The following is an 18,785-nucleotide window of genomic DNA, read 5'->3' on the forward strand; positions in this document are numbered from 1 at the left end:
CGAAGCTTTCAAAGAAATTTTGAAAAGATTCAATAAAAGTTTGAATTCCAGTAATTAATAATATATGATTTTCTTCCTTTCAAATCAAGGGGGTAACGTCGGCGTATCTAAATATATTTTGGGGTAAAAGGTGAAAAAGTTCCCTGACCGCTTCTCTAAATGCAGGTAAGTAACTTTAGATCACCAGAGGATTCATTTGCAAGGAGGGGCGGGGGGGGGGCTAAGAATGATTAAAATAATAATACAGATTATCAGGTATAATCACAGGCTGGGTACATTTATCTCAGGCGCTGTTGAATAGCTAATGCTCTTCCTACTTAGTTCTATAATATATCTTCTATTTTAGAATCCTGCTCATAAAGCGTAATATTTATCTTCTCCCCAGTCTGCTTAGTACATGGATAGATCTCTGCTATGTTCTAACATTTTACATGGTTAAGAATCCCTGCAGGGTTAGAAATACATGGCAGTAAGGTAATGCATTTTGTTCTTTATATCATGTCCTGCCCTATAGAGGTTACTTAGTGTCAGACTGTAATAAAGGTGGAGAACATCATGGGAATTTGTAGTCATCTTGGCCCTGCCCCTCATGCCATGAAATAGATCCTCCCCTGTTGCTTCATTCACTACTCGGAGCTCAGAGAGTGAGGACACACGGGCTGAGGTCTCCCTGTTACCTACTATGTAAGTAATGTTTCTTTATTTCTCCAGGATACAATGTATCCAGTTCTAGCAGCTTGTTACATTTGTATCTCTTCCTGCATCTGTATTTATATAACAATCTGCACAATAGCAGCATCTGTAACAGTAAAGTCATTTCAGACATTGATATCTCTCTGCTTATGACATAGATGATAATATATAAATAAGGTTGAGGATACTGCTGGGGGTAAAAGGTATCGTGGTGAGGGGGGCCTGGAGATGAGGACTGAGCTCAGAGAAGGTGCTGAAGGGGGGAACATGGACGTTTTCTGCACCTTACTTTTTGTCTGAAATGCTGATATGTCCAAGTCATTACATGTAGTGAACCCATACATGTTACACGTATGTTACAAATATGTGCTAGTTGGACAAATACTAGTAAAAAAAAAAGTTCTTCTGCAAAACCTATGGAGTAGTAGGAATATTGGGATGCCCAAAAAAAAACTTGGAGGGTCCAGATTGGCAGCTCTGTACTACAGCGAACAATGAGATATACAGGAAATGTATAAGAGAATGTTCATCATTGCTGTCTGTACCTAATGTCGAATGAGCAGCGTAACAGGAGAGAGTGACGATGATGTACAGTAATGATGACACCTAACAACAAGAACTTTCACCCAGTTGTACAAGACAATAGTGTGACTAAGAGAAGCGGGCAGCAGTTTACACCTATGAATTGGACATGAATGAGTCTGTATATAATGTTGTATATGCTGCAGCACTAATAGGCAGCCTGATACACTTCATGGGTGGCCCTCTAACCTTCAGCCTTACCCTTAATCTCAGCAATAAGGTAAAACTATTCAACGCATTTAAAACAAGTGTTATAAGCTATAACATGCACATCTGACAATAAAGGAGGAAGTAGCTGACGGTCGGAGGTGAAGACTTGAAGAGCCGCATGTGGCCCTGGGGCCACTTGTTATATATCATTGGTAGGGAAAGCTTCGGGAGTTTATAAAGAAAGTTGCGCAGACAAGAGAGAGAAATAGATCAACTTAAAATTAACAAAACAAAATTTTGCTAATTTCATAGATGCCTCTAAATAAAGTTAAACAAGACACAACTTTAGCTAAGGGCTGTATTGATGCAGAAGAATGTAAAGGAGGAAACAGCTACAGAAAAAACTGCCAGGTACAAGGCAGATCATTGGTGTAATATCTGTAGACGACAATAGGTGTTGTGAGTGTTATGATTGGCTGTGTTTGGAGAAGGGGTGTGGCTACACTATGGAATGTCTTTAGAGTTTTACAGTTTGTTTTAAGAAAAGACTGGCATCCTACTGGTCTATTGTCACATGCCTGTTATATATAGAATCAGTACATGTGCATTGTAGAATTCATTTCATTCCAGTGTGTAAAACAAAAGATTGGTATTTGTATTTTTTTAAGAAAAAAGGTCACGGAGTAAACTCTAAGCTGGGTTTCTTACATACGTGTGTTTGTATCAGTAGCTCTTTAACCATTTCTGCTTACATTCAAAAGTGTTATAAATGTAAAAATATGTCAGAACTCTCCCAAAATATTCTCACCAGCACATTCTATATATTTCTACAGACTTTATTTTATTTTTTGAGAAAAGCCAACTCTATAATGAGAAATTGCAATTACAATACAATTAGTTGTTACTTGTTAGGGGAAGGAGATACTGCCAAGATTTCAGTAAGGCTGGGTACACACTATAGAAAATTTCTACCGATGCGACATTTTTGACGATTTCACCAATGACTGAAAATAAAAAGTCCCGATCAGCATGTCATTTCATGTGTGCACACTATACACGTTTTACACGTTTTACATGATTTATCTTCAGCTCTGTGATCTTCATCTGTCATAACCATCTGCTGAAAAGATTGTGACTCTGCACACTCCATTGAGATCTATGGACGCTGCCGGACCTGAGTGCATACACACTGCAGGATTTGCCCAACATCGTTCCCTCATTTACAGAGATTTTTAGTCCGGTTATAAAATCAATTGAAATGATACAATGAGCTTTGGAATGATGATCGTTCATCGTTGCAGTGTACACACTAATATCAGGCCGAACAGTTGTTTATTGTGTGACTGGCCTGATGATTGGGTGAAAACCCTGTAGTGTGTACCCAGACTTACTTTTACTGCACAAAAGCTGAGACTAATCCCATAATAATTATGGGAATTATGGGATTAATCCCATAATTCAGCCCATTTTCCTCTGGGTCCAGCATCTATTATAATTGTATTATAATGCATTACGTATTAATGTAATTATCACCTTTATTCAATCCTCTATGTTAGAGAATACTGATAACCCTGTAATTAATATTGCTTCATTTTACAGGACATCGGATATGGCTGAAACCATCCTGATGATTCCTGTCCAAGAGACTGGGTAAATATCATAGAGAATATGGGCCAGCAATACTGTAGAACATAGGTCCTCAAACCCTGTCCTCAAGAGCTACCAGCATGTCATGTTTTCTGGATTTCTGTCTGTAGAAACAGTTGGCACAATTACTGACTTAGCCAAATAGTTGAACTGACATGTGCATGATTAAAGAAATCCTGAAAACCTGAACTGTTGGTAGCTCTTGAGGACTGAGTTTGGGCTCCTCTGCCGTAGAACATACAGGCAATCTGGGACAACAGTGCTGTGTTTGAGGATGGAAAATGAGTGTAAGAGAATGATCCAAAAAGGTTTGGGTATGCCCATGAATCAGATTGGCGGATGAACTTTGTTGATCAACGGTTGGCTCCGTGTTCCAACTCTACTGACAGGGACCAAGTGATCTGTAAGCTCACTGAATGAGCAGATTTGTCCTGTTTGGCCACCTGTGTGTGTTGTCAAACTGGAAATGGATTCAGCCATTCAGCTCTTGTTCCAATCATCATCAACCAGTGTCTGACCAGCAATCGATGGGCAACATCTGTAGGGCATGGGGACGAGGCTGGAAGAGAAGGGAGGTGAAAACTCAACAGTACAAATATTTCTGTTTATCTTTTAGAGATGTTGGACTAAGTGTGGAGGAAAGTAACAGTGGAGAGTCCAAAGACTTTACTGGGGCTACCAAACCGTCTTCAGTAGATCCTATGAACTATGGACCTAGTACGGATTCTGGTGCGGTTCCCAACGTTATTCCTTACGTGGAAAAAGTCAGCAAAGAAACTCAGACTGACATTGTGCCATATGAAAGTGATCCAGAACCAGCGGTCAAGCTGAGTGAATTAGAGGGCATAAACCCCCCAATGCCCTCAGACATTAATGATCAGCAGAAAAGCCCCCCAGGAGTTGAAAGAAGAGATGAGGGGAAACGAAGAAGAAAAAGGAAGAAACGTCCAATGAAAGAGCGAAGAGAGGTTGTCCCTCCTCCATCAAATTACCCCAAAACCCAACACCACTCTCCTTCCCTCCTATTCTCAGTGATGACTCCCGGTAGGTGAATCTCCTTGTGTAGCAGATTAAATCTTAATTAACTGATTTCAGTTACTTGGGTTTCATTTATTTTTGCAATGTTTACATGTGTTTCAGTCTATAATTAGTATGACCGTGAATGTTTGCTTATTAATTGACCAAGATAGTGGTTTATTTCACTGAATCATTGAAGATACTAGACCAATAGTCTTATTTTTTGGGAAAACGTTTAAAAAGTCATGAACAATATATTAAATTGCAAATATATACATTTGTGTTCAGTCTTGTACATTGTACAATAAATTAAACCTATCTTTGTTCAATTTCCTGCAGGTATCTATTCCAAATTTATCATGATAGTCTGCTTTATTGTCCTGTTTGGATTGTCACCAGGTAAGAGAACCTCACAAATATTTCCATGATCAACAATGATAGATGTCATAAAAATTTCTAATTGATTAGCTCCTAGTAATGTTTTAATTATGAATGTATATACAGTTGTGGCCAAAAATAATGGCACCCCTGCAGTTTTTTCTAATAATGCCCCATTTCCTCTAGAAAACTTTTGAAAATAACTATATTAGTATCCACACAGGTCTTTCTTTGGCTTGCATTTGAATCAAACACAAAAATCAGAAACAATAATTACGTTGTAGCTTACACCACACCAAAATGGTTAAATAGGCCAGACAAAATAATTCGCACCCTTTTTATAAGTAGTTAGAAATAATTAGATTTCAAGCAGGTGATTCGCCTTCCCTTTTGTAGGTGAACTGAAAAAATTATCTTGAATAGAGAAAATGACTCATTGCCCTGTTTTGTGTAACTATGTGTTCTCCAATGAGCATAGGGAAAGGAAGAAAGCCAGAGAATTGCCTGATGCAGTCAGACAGAAGATTGTACATGCTGGGCTACAATCCAAGGCTACAAACCAATCTAATGTTCAGGTTTCCACCGTACGTAATGTTATAACTAAGTTTAAGGGCCATGGTACTGTAGGAAACCTCCCTGATATGGCCGCAAGAGAAAACTTGATGAAAGATTGCTCGAATGGTGGAGAAAACATCATACACAGCTACCAAACAGATTCAAGTTGACCTTTAGGCACCAGGTACGACACATTCAACTTGTCCCATCCATCACCAAGTCAATGAAAGCCCCACAGCGGAGAGAGAGACGTAAGAAGGCTTTTTTCTAGATTAGAATTTTCCAAAACACACCTGAACCAACTAATTCCTTCTGGGAGAATGTACTGTGGGCAAATTAGTCCACATTAGAGCTTTTTGGTAAAGTATATCATCCCTATGCTTATAGAAGACAAAATTAAGTTTTCAAATGAAAAGAACACCTTCCCTATAGTCAGACATGGAGGAGGTTCAGTGATGTTTTAGGGATTATGTGCTGCATCTGGCACTGGGTGTCTTGTGTAAATGGCATCATGAGATCTGGCGATGGCTAGGCCATTTTAGAGAACAATGAGGAACACATTGTGAGAAAACTGGGTCCTCGTCAAACATAATGGGTCTTCCAGCAGGAAAATGACCCCAAATACACACTTCAAAATGCACCCAATAATGATTCAAGGTAAGCCGCTGAACTGTTCTGAGGGGGTCAGCTATGAGTCCAGATTTAAATCCCATAGAACATCTGTGGAAAGATCAGTTGGAAGGAGGAGGACCCCAAATCTGGGAGAACTGGAGCAGTTTGCACAAGAAGAGTGGACAAAACTGCCAGTAGAGAGGTGCAGGAAGTTTATCCACTATTGGTACCAAAGATTAAGTCTAGGGTGTTGCGTAGATACCGAGTTTTCTGGCCCAAATCTACCCACTTCACGCTGGCTGGCCATCCACTGGTGCCTTACTATGCCAGGGAAGCCTACCCCGTACCTTCTAGGTTCTTATAGTCACTCAGGCAAATGCAGTTAAAAAGTAAAACAATACATTTATTTTAATAAAAACAATCACTAGATTGTTATACACACACAGCAAATAAATGCCAGGCAGGTTTACCACATCATCTGTCCCTTATCCCACTAGCTTAAGGAGTTACAGTCATCTGGCTGTCCTGACTTTAAGACTCATGGATCTGCAGATGTAGTCTAGTAGAGAACTGCAACTCAAACCCAGACCTTGCACCTTCCAGGAACCAATCCTCAGAATGACTATCACCTCCCCCCTCTAGTGGCTCCTTATATCTAGGGTAAAATTTGTACAGTGCTTTCCCCTCCCTGGGCAAACCCCCTGGCACTCTCCCTTCTTAAACATTGATGGGTGCTGGATCAGGGGGTTGGAGGGGGAGTGAAGATGAGCTGTACTTCCACAGATGTTCCCTGCGGTTTCGCAGACAGAATGTTTCAGGAAGACCTGTGGAGGACAATGGGTACTATTTGGCCTTCCCCACTTCCAAATATCGGATAACAGTTAACTCCTGAAATGAATCCCTTACACTACTTTGTGATGTCACAGGGTCCCCAGCTGTTCCATGCTTCCTGTAGAGAAAGGAGGGGGGAGAATGAATGTAGCTACAGTCCCCTCACCTGTATCCTGGAACATGCTACCCATAACCAACCTGGCTACACTTTAAGAACAATGAATAACAGCTTCCCTGCAATATCAACAATACACAATAAACAATATACATATTTACAATGAGCTACAATGTCCCGTTATCCACATGTAATTAGACACGGCAGTTGTACTCTGTTGAGCTGGGGAACAAAAGCCAGGGCTATTAAAAGTACATGTGATAATCCACATTGTGTGAGAAACGAGGGACAGGATGGTTAAGGTGTTATCAAACTCGTTTCGTCACAGGTGTCAATATTTTTGTCAATGCCATCGCTTTTCATTTTCTGATTTAAAAGGGTATACAGATATACAGACTAAATACTGTTGCTAATTTCAACTTCTGTTTGAAAAAGGGCAAGGGTGCGAATATTTTTGGCCACGACTGTGTATATATGTGTGTGTATGTATGTGTGTGTGTATATATATATATAATTAGTACTGTGCAAAAGTTTTAAGCAGATGTGGAACAAATTCTGCAAAGTAAGAATGCTTTCAAAAAAAGAAGTGTTAATAGTTTATTTTTATCAATCAACAAAATGCAAAGTGAATGAACAGAAGAGAAATCTAAATCAAATCAATATTTGGTGAGACCACCCAATGGCATCAATTCTTCTAGGTACACTTGCACACAGTTTTTGAAGGAACTCGGCAGGGAGGTTGTTCCAGACATCTTGGAGAACTAACCACAGATCTGTGGATGTAAGCTTCCTCGTATCCTTCTGTCTCTTCATGTAATCCCAGACAGACACGATGATGTTGAGGGCTCTGTTGGGGCCATATCATCACTTCTGGGACACCTTGTTCTTCTTTACGATGAAGATAGATCTTAATAACATTGGCTGTATGTTTGGGGTCCTTGTCCTGCAGCAGAATAAATTTGGAGCCAATCAGTCGCCTCCCTGAGGGCATGATTGTATGATGGATAAGTATAATAATAGGTAAATAAACCATTAACACTACTATTTTTGAAAGCATTCTTACTTTGCAGCATTTTCCCACACCTGCCTAAAACTTTTGCACAGTATTGTGTATCAAAATTATATATTCTGTATTTGTCTGTTTGCCTTCAACTAAAATGACACAGTTGTGGTTACTTTCTGGTCGATACTAAGTGTCATCTCTCTGATCTTCTGTTTATTTATACAACTTGCAACATTTTGTTTCCATGTGTTACTTTTCATGTCAGACACATCGGGCTGATTCATTAAGGAAAGGAAAGCAAAAAAAAGAGTACGTTTTCTCCTGGACAAATCCATGTTAAAATGCAAGGGGTGCACATTAGTTTATTATTTTGCACATAAGATAAATGCTGGCTGATTTTTCATGTAACACAAATACTTGATAGCTTTATTTGTACAATTACATTTAAAGTTGATCTAGGACATGCCCTACCCCAACTATAAATCTGTCCCCACATTTTACATTTACCTCCCCACTCCAATGCAACATGGTTTTGCCACGGTGCAAAGTTACTCATTTTTCTTTGCTTTACTTTCCTTAATGAATCAGACCCCAAGGTATCTGACTGCTTCTAGTTTGGAATGTTAACATTCAAAACACCGTTCAGCATTCCTCTTTAAGAGATACCAACGCTGGAAAGATATAACATGAAACTTGGATTCAGCAAATATTTTGCTTCAAAAAGAGCGCATATATAAAACAGCGGATGTGAATTCATATCAGGAGCTAATGAAAACAGTAAAATACCAGAATACCGACCGAGGGAAAGTCCGCTCTCACAGAATTCAGCTGTTTTATATATGCGCTCTTTTTGATGCGGCATATTTGCCGAATCCAAATTTAATTTTATATCTTTATTGTGCTAGTATCTCTTAACGAGGAATTTGTACTTTCCCATTCATGTCATCACAAACACATTCTTTGACAAATTGAACATTACTCACACGCCCAGTACAGCCACATCTCCGGTTTGCAGAATCATTACACAGAGATTAACCAGTTTGACAACCTGCTTTGGTCCTATATGTATGCGCACGCATGCCGACATGGTGTTATTTTAACATATATTCTAAGAGAGGACATTTGTTGATTCTAGTACAGCTTTTACCGTTGTCATGTCAGCTTTTATTGTGGAATATTAATAAAATTATAGATTTTGTATCTATCTTTTGAAATCTGTGCTGGTGTTAGATGTGGGATTTGGGTCCGTGACAACACTGTAGAATTTATATTTTTGAATTGTTTGTCATGTGGGACATCACATATCCTCTGTATAGCAGGGGGAGTGGTCCAGCCCATTATGTCATAGTATATTATAATATACAAAGAAAAAGTTATTTTTACTTTAAGACATACAGTGTACTTCTGGGAGGTTGTAGGTTTATCTTACATTATATTTTTATCATTTAGTGTTTTTATTAACTGATCACTAAGTCTTATCAAGCCCTTAGCCGGACTAATGGATATTTTCACATATTATATTGGTAATGCTGACTCCTTATTAATCATTTCTTCAAAATCTATGTTTAAAAAAATATACATATATATATATACTGTGACAAAGAGGATTATTTGCCACACCTCTTCTGCATCGGGAAAATCCCAAAGAGTCTCTGGGTACAGGCTGAGACAGGGTTAAATTTCCACACAGTCTTTCATAGAGCACATACATAGGTGCACCACATGGGTGTAATTTGATAGTTATTTCCTTTATTAGTTAAGTAGTGCTTGGGAGGAGAATAAAAGTCTGTTTTGTTGTTTTGGGGGCGACCGATGCCAGTTAGGTGGGCGGTGACTAGGCAGGAGTTCTTTATCTAGCCAAACCTATGGTCGCCTGGTGTCATCCTGACAAAAGTCTACTTTGTTACTTCTGATGTGAACAATAAAACCAGTTATTCAAGAAAGAAGCTGTTGTGTCTGTCATCTGCCGGGTGTCAGCATTTCAATATATAAATTGTCTTTTATTCCTCTTTTTCCTATTATTGCAGCCGCTAGTTCTACAACCATGGCAGGACAGTGGAAGCTATACAGCTTTGCTGCAGATTCCAGTCTCTGTAATGTGCAGCTGACATTGAAATACGGAGAATTCTTCTGTGACCTCCCAATATCCAACTGTTCCCAATCTGAGACCATCTGCAAGGACAAGGAATCAAAGCTGGTCTGGAATAATAACACCTTTCTGTATTTGGTCACAAGAAATCAAAGTAAATACATCCTGGAAATTGGGCACATGAGTTCTTTGAATTCACACCATGAAGGTACACCACAAACTTTTTACATACAGTACATTAATGGGGCCTGATTTCGAGCTAGATGTAAGTGCATTTGGCAACATAAAAATGCATTTTGGTTCAAAATTGTTGCACTGTGCACACATACAATTTGCATCTGTATTTAGCGTTGCATCTATCTTGCATTTGGAAAGGCAGATCATGGGTATTTATGTGTAACTGAAGTACAGTAATGGCATCAGGCTTACGTTAAGCACGTCCGTGAGATGCATCTCTTTTTAATCAACATGGATCTTGCAATATGTTAGCCACAAGACAAATATTTTGCATTAGCCGTTTGCAAGTTTTAACATTGAAGATGATTGTCGCATCTTTGCTTCAGACAAATTTATATGTTAGATTTAAGGGAACGCGCATCTGACGTTGCATGAAATGCAAAATATAGGTGTGAAAATGAGGGTGTGCAGAAGCACCCTTGCTCATATGCAAAGAGGGCAACTTTTTGTTCAACTCTAAGGGCCTGATTCATTAAGGATCTTAACTTGAGAAACTTCTTATTTCAGTCTCCTGGGCAAAACCATGTTACAATGCAAGGGGTGCAAATTAGTATTCTGTTTCGCACATAAGTTAAATACTGACTGTTTTTTCATGTAGCACACAAATATCAACTTTAAGTTTCAGTGTACAAATAAGCTATCAAGTATTTGTGTGTTACATGAAAAAACAGGCAGTATTTAACTTAAGTGCAAAACAGAATACTAATTTGCACCCCTTGCATTGTAACATGGTTTTGCCCAGGAGACTGAAATAAGAAGTTTCTCAAGTTAAGATCCTTTTTGAATCAGGCCCTAAGTGTGTAATCAACATTAGTAGTCAGAAATGAATATAAATGAATTTATGGAAAGTGAAATCTAGTGGTAGCTGAAACTCTCATATCCCCACCTTTAGTACTGCAGAGAAATGTTTCACTTCATATCTTGTTGTCAACCATAAGGGATCAAAAAAATTAAAAACATTTTCAGAAAGTCATCTCTTTATAAATTGGAGGGTAGTAGTTTCTTTTAGAACAAAAATCTGATTATATTACAAAATAACATTAATGTGTAACTGACCTGCTAAAATATAACTTTGTACATTTATTTTCTAGGGTCATTCAATGAATACAACGATGCTCTGGAATATATAAATCATAAAAGAGAAGACTCTCAAAACTTAGGCAATTCTACAATGGAAGAGGAACAGAGCCAAGGACTGGGACAAGAACCGGGACTGAGATCAAGACTGGGGATAGGAGTGTCTCTAGTGGCACTTCTGATCAGTGTCATAGTTGGAACTATTCTGTGTAAGAAGTGTAAGGAACACGGTAAGCTTCTGGCATTGAGTAACTTCATATTGCCGAAGGCCTTTGTACAGAAATGACCTTTGTGACCTATTTACAGGTACCTGAGTACATAATTTCGCATAGAGAGAGTTATGACCTGTTATAAGATGAACACACAACGTTTCGTCATACAGATTTGCTCCTGTCTTTGTTGTTATCCTGTAATCAACTTGGTTTTGTTTATTGCCGTCTTGTCATATCCTCAAATTTAATCTTCATTCTGCTGTTATATCATTTGTGTTTTTGTTTATTAACAGGACGTGGAGACAGATTCTCCTGGAGACCAACAATTAGAGTAATTTCTCTGAGAAAAAAACAACAATTAAGAAAACACTGACAAAAGACTTTGATATATTTATAGATACGTATTTTCCTCTCACAAATTGTAACACGGAGACAGATACATAAAGGGATGATGCAAACTATCTATAGGAGGTCTGATGTAACAGAAAATTCAAATTCTTTTAGATGGAGAAAACAGCTGTGCGCCCCCTAACAAAGTGCCCCAGTAAACCGCCCTCTCTACACTTTTACTGCATCTTAATAATCCTTTCTCACAACACGAGAATTAAGTGTTTGTATTGCGTAAGTATCCCTAAGGCGGCCTAGGATGTGACATCCGCCAAACACATTCCATCGCCCAATGCAAACTCACCTCAAGGTGCCGCCATCTTGTCCCAGAGATCCGTGATCTTCAGAGGAACATTAATCACACTGGCTTATACGTAGGCACGTGACATCTCAAAAGAACATTAGAACTAGGATTTTGCCCTTTTACGGTTTATAAATTACCTCACTGTTGGTATGTACATCCGTGGAACATGCAGTGGATGCATGTTCAATATTATCCGAAAGGCCAATCATTGGTTTGGTTGAGCAAGTGAACCATTATGGCCATTGTACCTGGTCTGACGAACTCTGTTTATTTTTGTGTTTCATGCTGATGGGAGGAGCAGGAAATGGATAAATATGAAATGAGTCCATGTATTCATCCTTCATGTGTCTTGTGGGAGGTGTTTTCATCGCAGACACTAGGGGTAATTGACCAACAATACACTTAGATGTTAAATGTGCTCTAAACCATGGCAGCCAATCAGATATTTCCTTTCATTTTGTAACTGGCGCTAGACAGATAAAAGTTCATTGCTGATTGGATGTCCACAATTATCAGCCCGTTTCGGCAAAAGGTGACTCAATGCGGCTGTCAGTCTGCATCTCTGAATGAAAGAAAGTCTAAAAGTCGCCCTCCCCCCATGATCACATACTTATCTCACAGACCTGCTGCTCTATTAATCTTCGGGAACCTTTCCATATATATAGTTGTAACTGTTATTAGTAATGTTACTTTGTAGGCAAACTCGTATATCAGGTTTGGTGTTTTCTAAATCAATGATTTTGCACTTTGCAGAGAAATATTTTCCTATAGGTCTTTGATGTGATGCAAACTGAGCTTAGTAACAATCAGTCTCTAAACTTTTATTGCTGATACCCTTATTTTATGCCTCTTTTAATCCTATCTGCATATCATAATAATCTATATTTTAATAAATGCTTTACTATAATAAAACAATACTTGAGAATTTCATATTTTGTTGAAATTGATGCACAAACAGCCCCAGCAGCCTGAGTCCTAGGGTCCAGTTCCGACCAGGGAGATTGTGTGTTCTGGTGGTTACCTGGGTGTCTACCCATAGCCCAAAATCATACAGACAGGGTACTTGGCTTCTTATTAAAATTGACCCTGCTGTGTGTACTGATGTGCTTGTGGTAGAGCTCCACCAGACAGGGACCGACGTACATGATTAAAATGCAGACTGTAAATTCCTGCTTAATAGGTTGGTGCGATATAAATAAAAGATTATAATAACAGAGGTAATGGGGAGGTAAACGCACTGTTTAACTTTGCTTTGATTTGAGACGTGTGAAGGTTTATTCTTCTGTGCACCTTCCCTCCCCTATATTCTATAATATCTATTTGAAGAGCACGGAAACAGTTTGGGGCAGATTTAATAAAGCTTCCAAAAGGAAAAAATAGAGGTGTTGCCCATAGCAACCAATCAGGCTCCAGCTATTATTAGCTAGCATATACTAGATAAATGATAGCTGGATTCTGATTGGTAGTTATGGACAGCAACTCCACTTTTCCTTTATAGAAGCTTTAGTAAATATATCCCTTTGAGTCTTCAACCAAACCTTCTTGGCCTCTGCGGTCTCTTCTGCTGCTGGTATTTAGCTGCAAGTGCTTCCAGTAAACGTTCCAGTTTAATATTCGTATCATTCTAACTCCCGACAGATGTTGGCCGTAGGTTGTAAATACCATTAAACCTTCCCAAAACTAAAGTTATCATACAAGAAGTGTTACACAGCCGACGTCAGCCAGTTTCCCCTTTAGAAACAGTGTAGCATGTGGGCAATAAAGTGACTAATCCAAATGTGTCAGAGTGGAATAGACAGGATGTAAATGATGTTGACCATGTTGTCACATATAAGTTATTAGGGAAGTTTGATGTGGCCATGTTTGGCTGACCACGTATGTGGTATACTTGGCGTAATATGTATGCCCACATCTTCTACATACCTGAGGTTCACCGAATGAAATGTTTGTGGGTGCAGTGACAGTACTCAGCCACTAGGGGCAGTTACAAATGATAACCCACTTCCTCTTTCCCCATTTTTGGTTTATAGGAAGAAAATAAGGGATAGAAAGTGACTTGAAGAGGATAAAGTAAAATGTAGGATGTCTTGGAGGAGAGAATTGAGTATACAGAGACATAAAGGGCATCGGGGGACATGCGCAGGTCTCCAGAGAAATATAAGCGGTGTAGCTGTGTGTAAATGTGCTCACAATGATAGTGCTAATGGGTACACCCGAAAGCTCCAAAAATATGTCATAAAATGTGATAAAATAGAGGCGATATTTATGAATAATTTCCACACTGGTAACTGCCCATTGTAGTTTACTGTAACATTGTATCTATTGACAGTGTTTTCTGATACACTCTCTGATGGCAAAGGATGAGATGGCTGTTAATTAATATATGAATGCATTGATTGCAGTGCAAAAAATATATACATAATAAACAAGAGTGAACACTCGAAAAAGATACAAAGATAGGATAAAAAAGCAACAAAGCCAAACACTATCAATATATTCAAAGTCCACAGGCTCTAAGTGAATAGATGGCCGCAATGGTGGATAAGACTGTCAGTGCTCTTTCAATATTGATGGGAAACAGGTATAAACAAACCTCGGGCGTACCTAATAAACCGAGTAGGTTAGATCTCCACCTTTAATATTTAATACAACTCAGAATAAACTGATAGAAATGGCACCAATATACGCCACCACCTGATTATCCCCAATACGTTCAACTTATTTGAAAATGTTTTATATTTCTCTTTTTTTCTCTGTTTCAAATTATTTTATTGACACGTCATAAAAGTTACATTTTAGTAGACGTTTTGTGTTTGGCCTGTTTGTAGATTCAGTAATCAGCTCCTATAGAAATACCCAGCAGTGCCTCTTAAATAGTAGCACTTTTTCTTACATCTATTGACTTATAATATATGAATTCAATCAGAAAATGAAAAAACTCACGACTGCACTAGCAGCACATATAAGGAAATCTAAAAACCCCCTGCCGACAAATCCGACAACATAACTAACAACACACTTTGTGGGTTTCTGATCTGAGAATGACATTGACACTTTAAACTATCCTCATCCTAGGTCCTTCTCCCACTGACATCTCTCCCCATATGCTTTTCTGTGGTCTAAAAACCTTCCAGCGTCCTCTGAAAACTCACCCCTTTAGGCAAGCTTATAATATTCCTCAACCACCCTCTTAACGTTACGAGGTTACCCTACTACCACCTTTTACACAATTCTCACAAGACAATAACCCTCTGACCCCCTGACCAACATTGCTGTGTGACTGTGTTATATCGCATACGAATCACTTTTATCTTTGCAATCTGGCTGGACCGAAATGCAATATGTAGATTTAAACTCATGTATCATTGACCTATAGATTGTCAGCTTGCGAACAGGGACTTCTTACCTCTTTGTCTGTATTACACAGTATTGCTTATTACTGTGTTTGTCCCCAATTGTAAAGCACAACGGGATTTGCTATATAAATAGATGATGATGATGATATGCTGACTATGGCACAAGTGCACAATATAGCTATATTGGGATAAGCTCACCTGACAACTTCAAGGCATCTCCTATAGGTGAGTCCCTAGCCAGTTTAGCATATTAGCCACATTGGCAGGTGAGCTTACCCCAATATAGCTATATTATGCACAAAATTTTCCTCTATGTGTATGCCGACACATAGTGATTTATAACTTTTCAAATTATTTTATTCACTTGTACACTTTTTTCTTTTTCTTTTGACTGTGTAACAAGTGGCCTAAGCTGAACCACAAAAAGGCATCGCTGGCGAGAACCCAATGACGCATTTCGCCCACACTCTGGAGTTCTTCCAGATCTTGCTGCCCTCCGGCAACTATATTTTAGCCCATATTAAATCAATTACTAGTCCTTTCATGGTTCATTTAACAGTGCAGTATGATTGTAGCTGTAAAAGAAATTTCCTCCTTTGATGGGTTTTAATCTCCTTAATATTCTGGCCATTTAATACCGTTATATATGACTATTATCGTCAACCAACTCCTCGCAAAGGAATTTTTGATTTAACCTAAGAAATATAATTCTTATATTCCTTTGAATCCACAGGATCAATAATCATATAATAGCTTATGCTCATATCTTCAAGAATAACCACAGCAAGATATAACTTCATTTAAAGTGTGTTGTATTATATTATAAAACAGTATATAGTATAACAATATTTTACACAAAGTATAGATTTTGGTGCCGTATATAACACTTATTGGCTGTATCATAAATATATAAGTCATTGTGTGTGTGTAAGTGTATGTGTGTGAATGTATTGTGTGTGTGTGCAGTGGGAGGAGGGGGAAGACCCATCTGACCTGGGGCGAGGGAGACCAAACAGACACAATCCATTCATTTCACATATCTCATTCAAAGTCCAACAACCATTTTACCACATAGTATTTCAACCACATACTAGATCCATTTCCTCTACTTTCCCTTTAAACCAACAGTCTAACAAAACAATCCCATCACTTGCTATGCATCTAAATCCTTAGCAACATAGCAGACTTTCCAATACCCTCTACGCGATTTCTTCACTATCCCAGGAAATGCTTTCTGACACCACAAATCTATTTAACAAACAAACTATGCACAACCATTTCCATACAATTACAGCATTAAACCAACACAGAACCACACAGGACTATGTATAACACAAATGCTCCCATTTAATCCAACAATCTATCCCAAACACAACAGGAATTCCAAGAATTGTACAGCACTACAGGAGTCAAACACAGTGTCAGCCATCTTAATACATCTGCTCGCAATGGCCTAATTTACTGCCAATGCATTCTCATTAGACTGCACAATCACATACAAATCAGACTAACACCATACCTATGTTATATCTATACAGCATTGCAACATTACTACAAGGCATGCATTTAAAATTATTCATACCAAACCGAGGTCTAACTTTTAAAACCAACACAATCTCGAAATATCTCTTGCACTAATACTTAGGCAATTCCGATCACATTTACCAACTGTATAAATGATCATTGATTCTCATATACTCTACACATATGACCATCTGTATAAATGATCATTCATTCTCATGTACTCTACACATATGCGTCCAGATTCAAAGTCCATCTTCCATTCAACAACACATTACAACATTTATAAAATTTATGTTTCCAGTCTCACACTCACCTTTCATTCATTCCATTCAAACTCCATCATTCCCACTAGTCAGGGCCTTTGTAGGCTCACTTCCCTGCATGTCCACCTAGGAGCAAGGGCAGCATGTCCCCTCAGTCTGGGGACCAAGCATGAAGAGACTCTTCTTCCTCTGTGTAAAGTGTAAAGTGTAAAAACCCTTTCTTGTGGGTGGAGACTACCTTCCACAGGAACTGCTCACAGCATTCATATGGTAATTACTGACCAATTGCTCCAAACCTGTTTCTCTGGTATTCAAAAGCCATAGTCCCAGGTAGGGGAGGATTTTTATGTGCACAATCACTTTCTAATGCAATTATAAAATGAAACATAAATAATAGATTATTTATGTACTCTTCATTAGTAGCCGTATTATCCGTAAGATAGATGTGAAGTTAAAGTACTTTAGAAATGAAAAATATAAGTGAGGAAAAGATGACACTTACAATATATTACTATATAGGGAATCATTGCAATTTTTTAAAGCACTAAAGTTACCTGCTTATTATAGATTGCTGGGGGCTGACAGGGGCAAACGCAGGACTTCAAGAGGGAGGTTTACAAATTCTGGGTTTCGGAATAAACCAGGAAAAAAAAAACTTGTTGCAATAGGCCAGACCTGAATCAAATTGTTTTACTGTAAAATAAAAGTACATTAGAGTCAGAAAATGCTGCTTATTCACACAGTGTATGATAGTATATTGTAAAGTGTAAAAATCGAAGAAAAAAAAATTAAACTAGCATAATATTTCGCAGTACTGTCCCTTAATATAACAAAATGTATCACAAACTTTCGGGATGGGGGGATTCTGGGCAACTGGAAACCCAGATTCCCCCAATTTAATAACAGTTCTGGGGATTTGCAAGACAGAAAATATTCTAGGAACCTCCCAGTTGGTGTCTGCATGAAATAAACTATAACACTGTGTGCAGTCAGTCAGGTGTATTAATAATCAAACCTTATAAAAAAAAAAGTAAAAGTAGATGTGTAACCTACAGCAACCAATCAGATTCTATTATGTTCTAGACTGGACGAGCTCCTAGTGTCAACTCCACAATATACAGAAGTGGTTATTTAGTTAGATAAATCTGTTTGGTTTTCCCCTCAAGTTAAATAAAACTGTCTAATAAGTGGCTGTGGTTTAGTGAATGTTTGCAGCTAAATACACTTATAGTGACATAGAAAGGACCTGGGCATTAAGCCATGCAAAACTAGCGTAAATTGTGTTTTTATAAATACATATGTAAATTGAGAATACACATGTCCGTATTTAACTAGATGCTGATCAGTAAAAACGGTCTCTTGTTGAATACGGTCTAGGTGCGCTCTCCATGAAATACATTTACCATTATATTATTAAGGTCTGCTGTACATAAAATGCACTTTACAGTTGCTCTTGCAGACACCCGCTCTGGCGGGTGTGGTAGGAATTAATGGCGGTGGTGTAAATGACAGTGACTATCACGAACCCTCAGAAACGAAACTCACTTGGCCGACTGATGATAAATGATGACTGACCTTAACAATGACACAACAAGTCCCCACAGTGTGATACCAAATCCCGGTTAGCAGTAAGAGCGGCAGCGTGTTATCAGCACCGTTAAAGTGACTACCACACGCTCTGGCATGCATACACAGCCGTCATCCCTAGTAGTCGGCAATTTAATGCAAAATACAGCACATATCAGCATTTACG

General features: G+C 38.5%; 1 protein-coding gene across 1 annotated transcript; it reads left to right on the plus strand.

Annotated features, from left to right (window-relative positions):
- Positions 1-640: 640 nt before the first annotated feature.
- LOC142107712 (uncharacterized) lies at positions 641-12,819 on the plus strand. Its single transcript, XM_075191302.1, has 6 exons — positions 641-684; positions 3,025-3,075; positions 3,689-4,116; positions 4,429-4,488; positions 9,611-9,880; positions 11,001-12,819. Coding segments are annotated over exons 1-6 (1,083 nt in total). The 5' UTR covers positions 641-682; the 3' UTR covers positions 11,273-12,819.
- The last annotated feature ends 5,966 nt before the right edge of the window (positions 12,820-18,785 follow it).

This window comes from Mixophyes fleayi, chromosome 11 (assembly GCF_038048845.1).
Source record: "Mixophyes fleayi isolate aMixFle1 chromosome 11, aMixFle1.hap1, whole genome shotgun sequence".
NCBI classification, from domain to species: Eukaryota; Metazoa; Chordata; class Amphibia; order Anura; family Limnodynastidae; genus Mixophyes; species Mixophyes fleayi.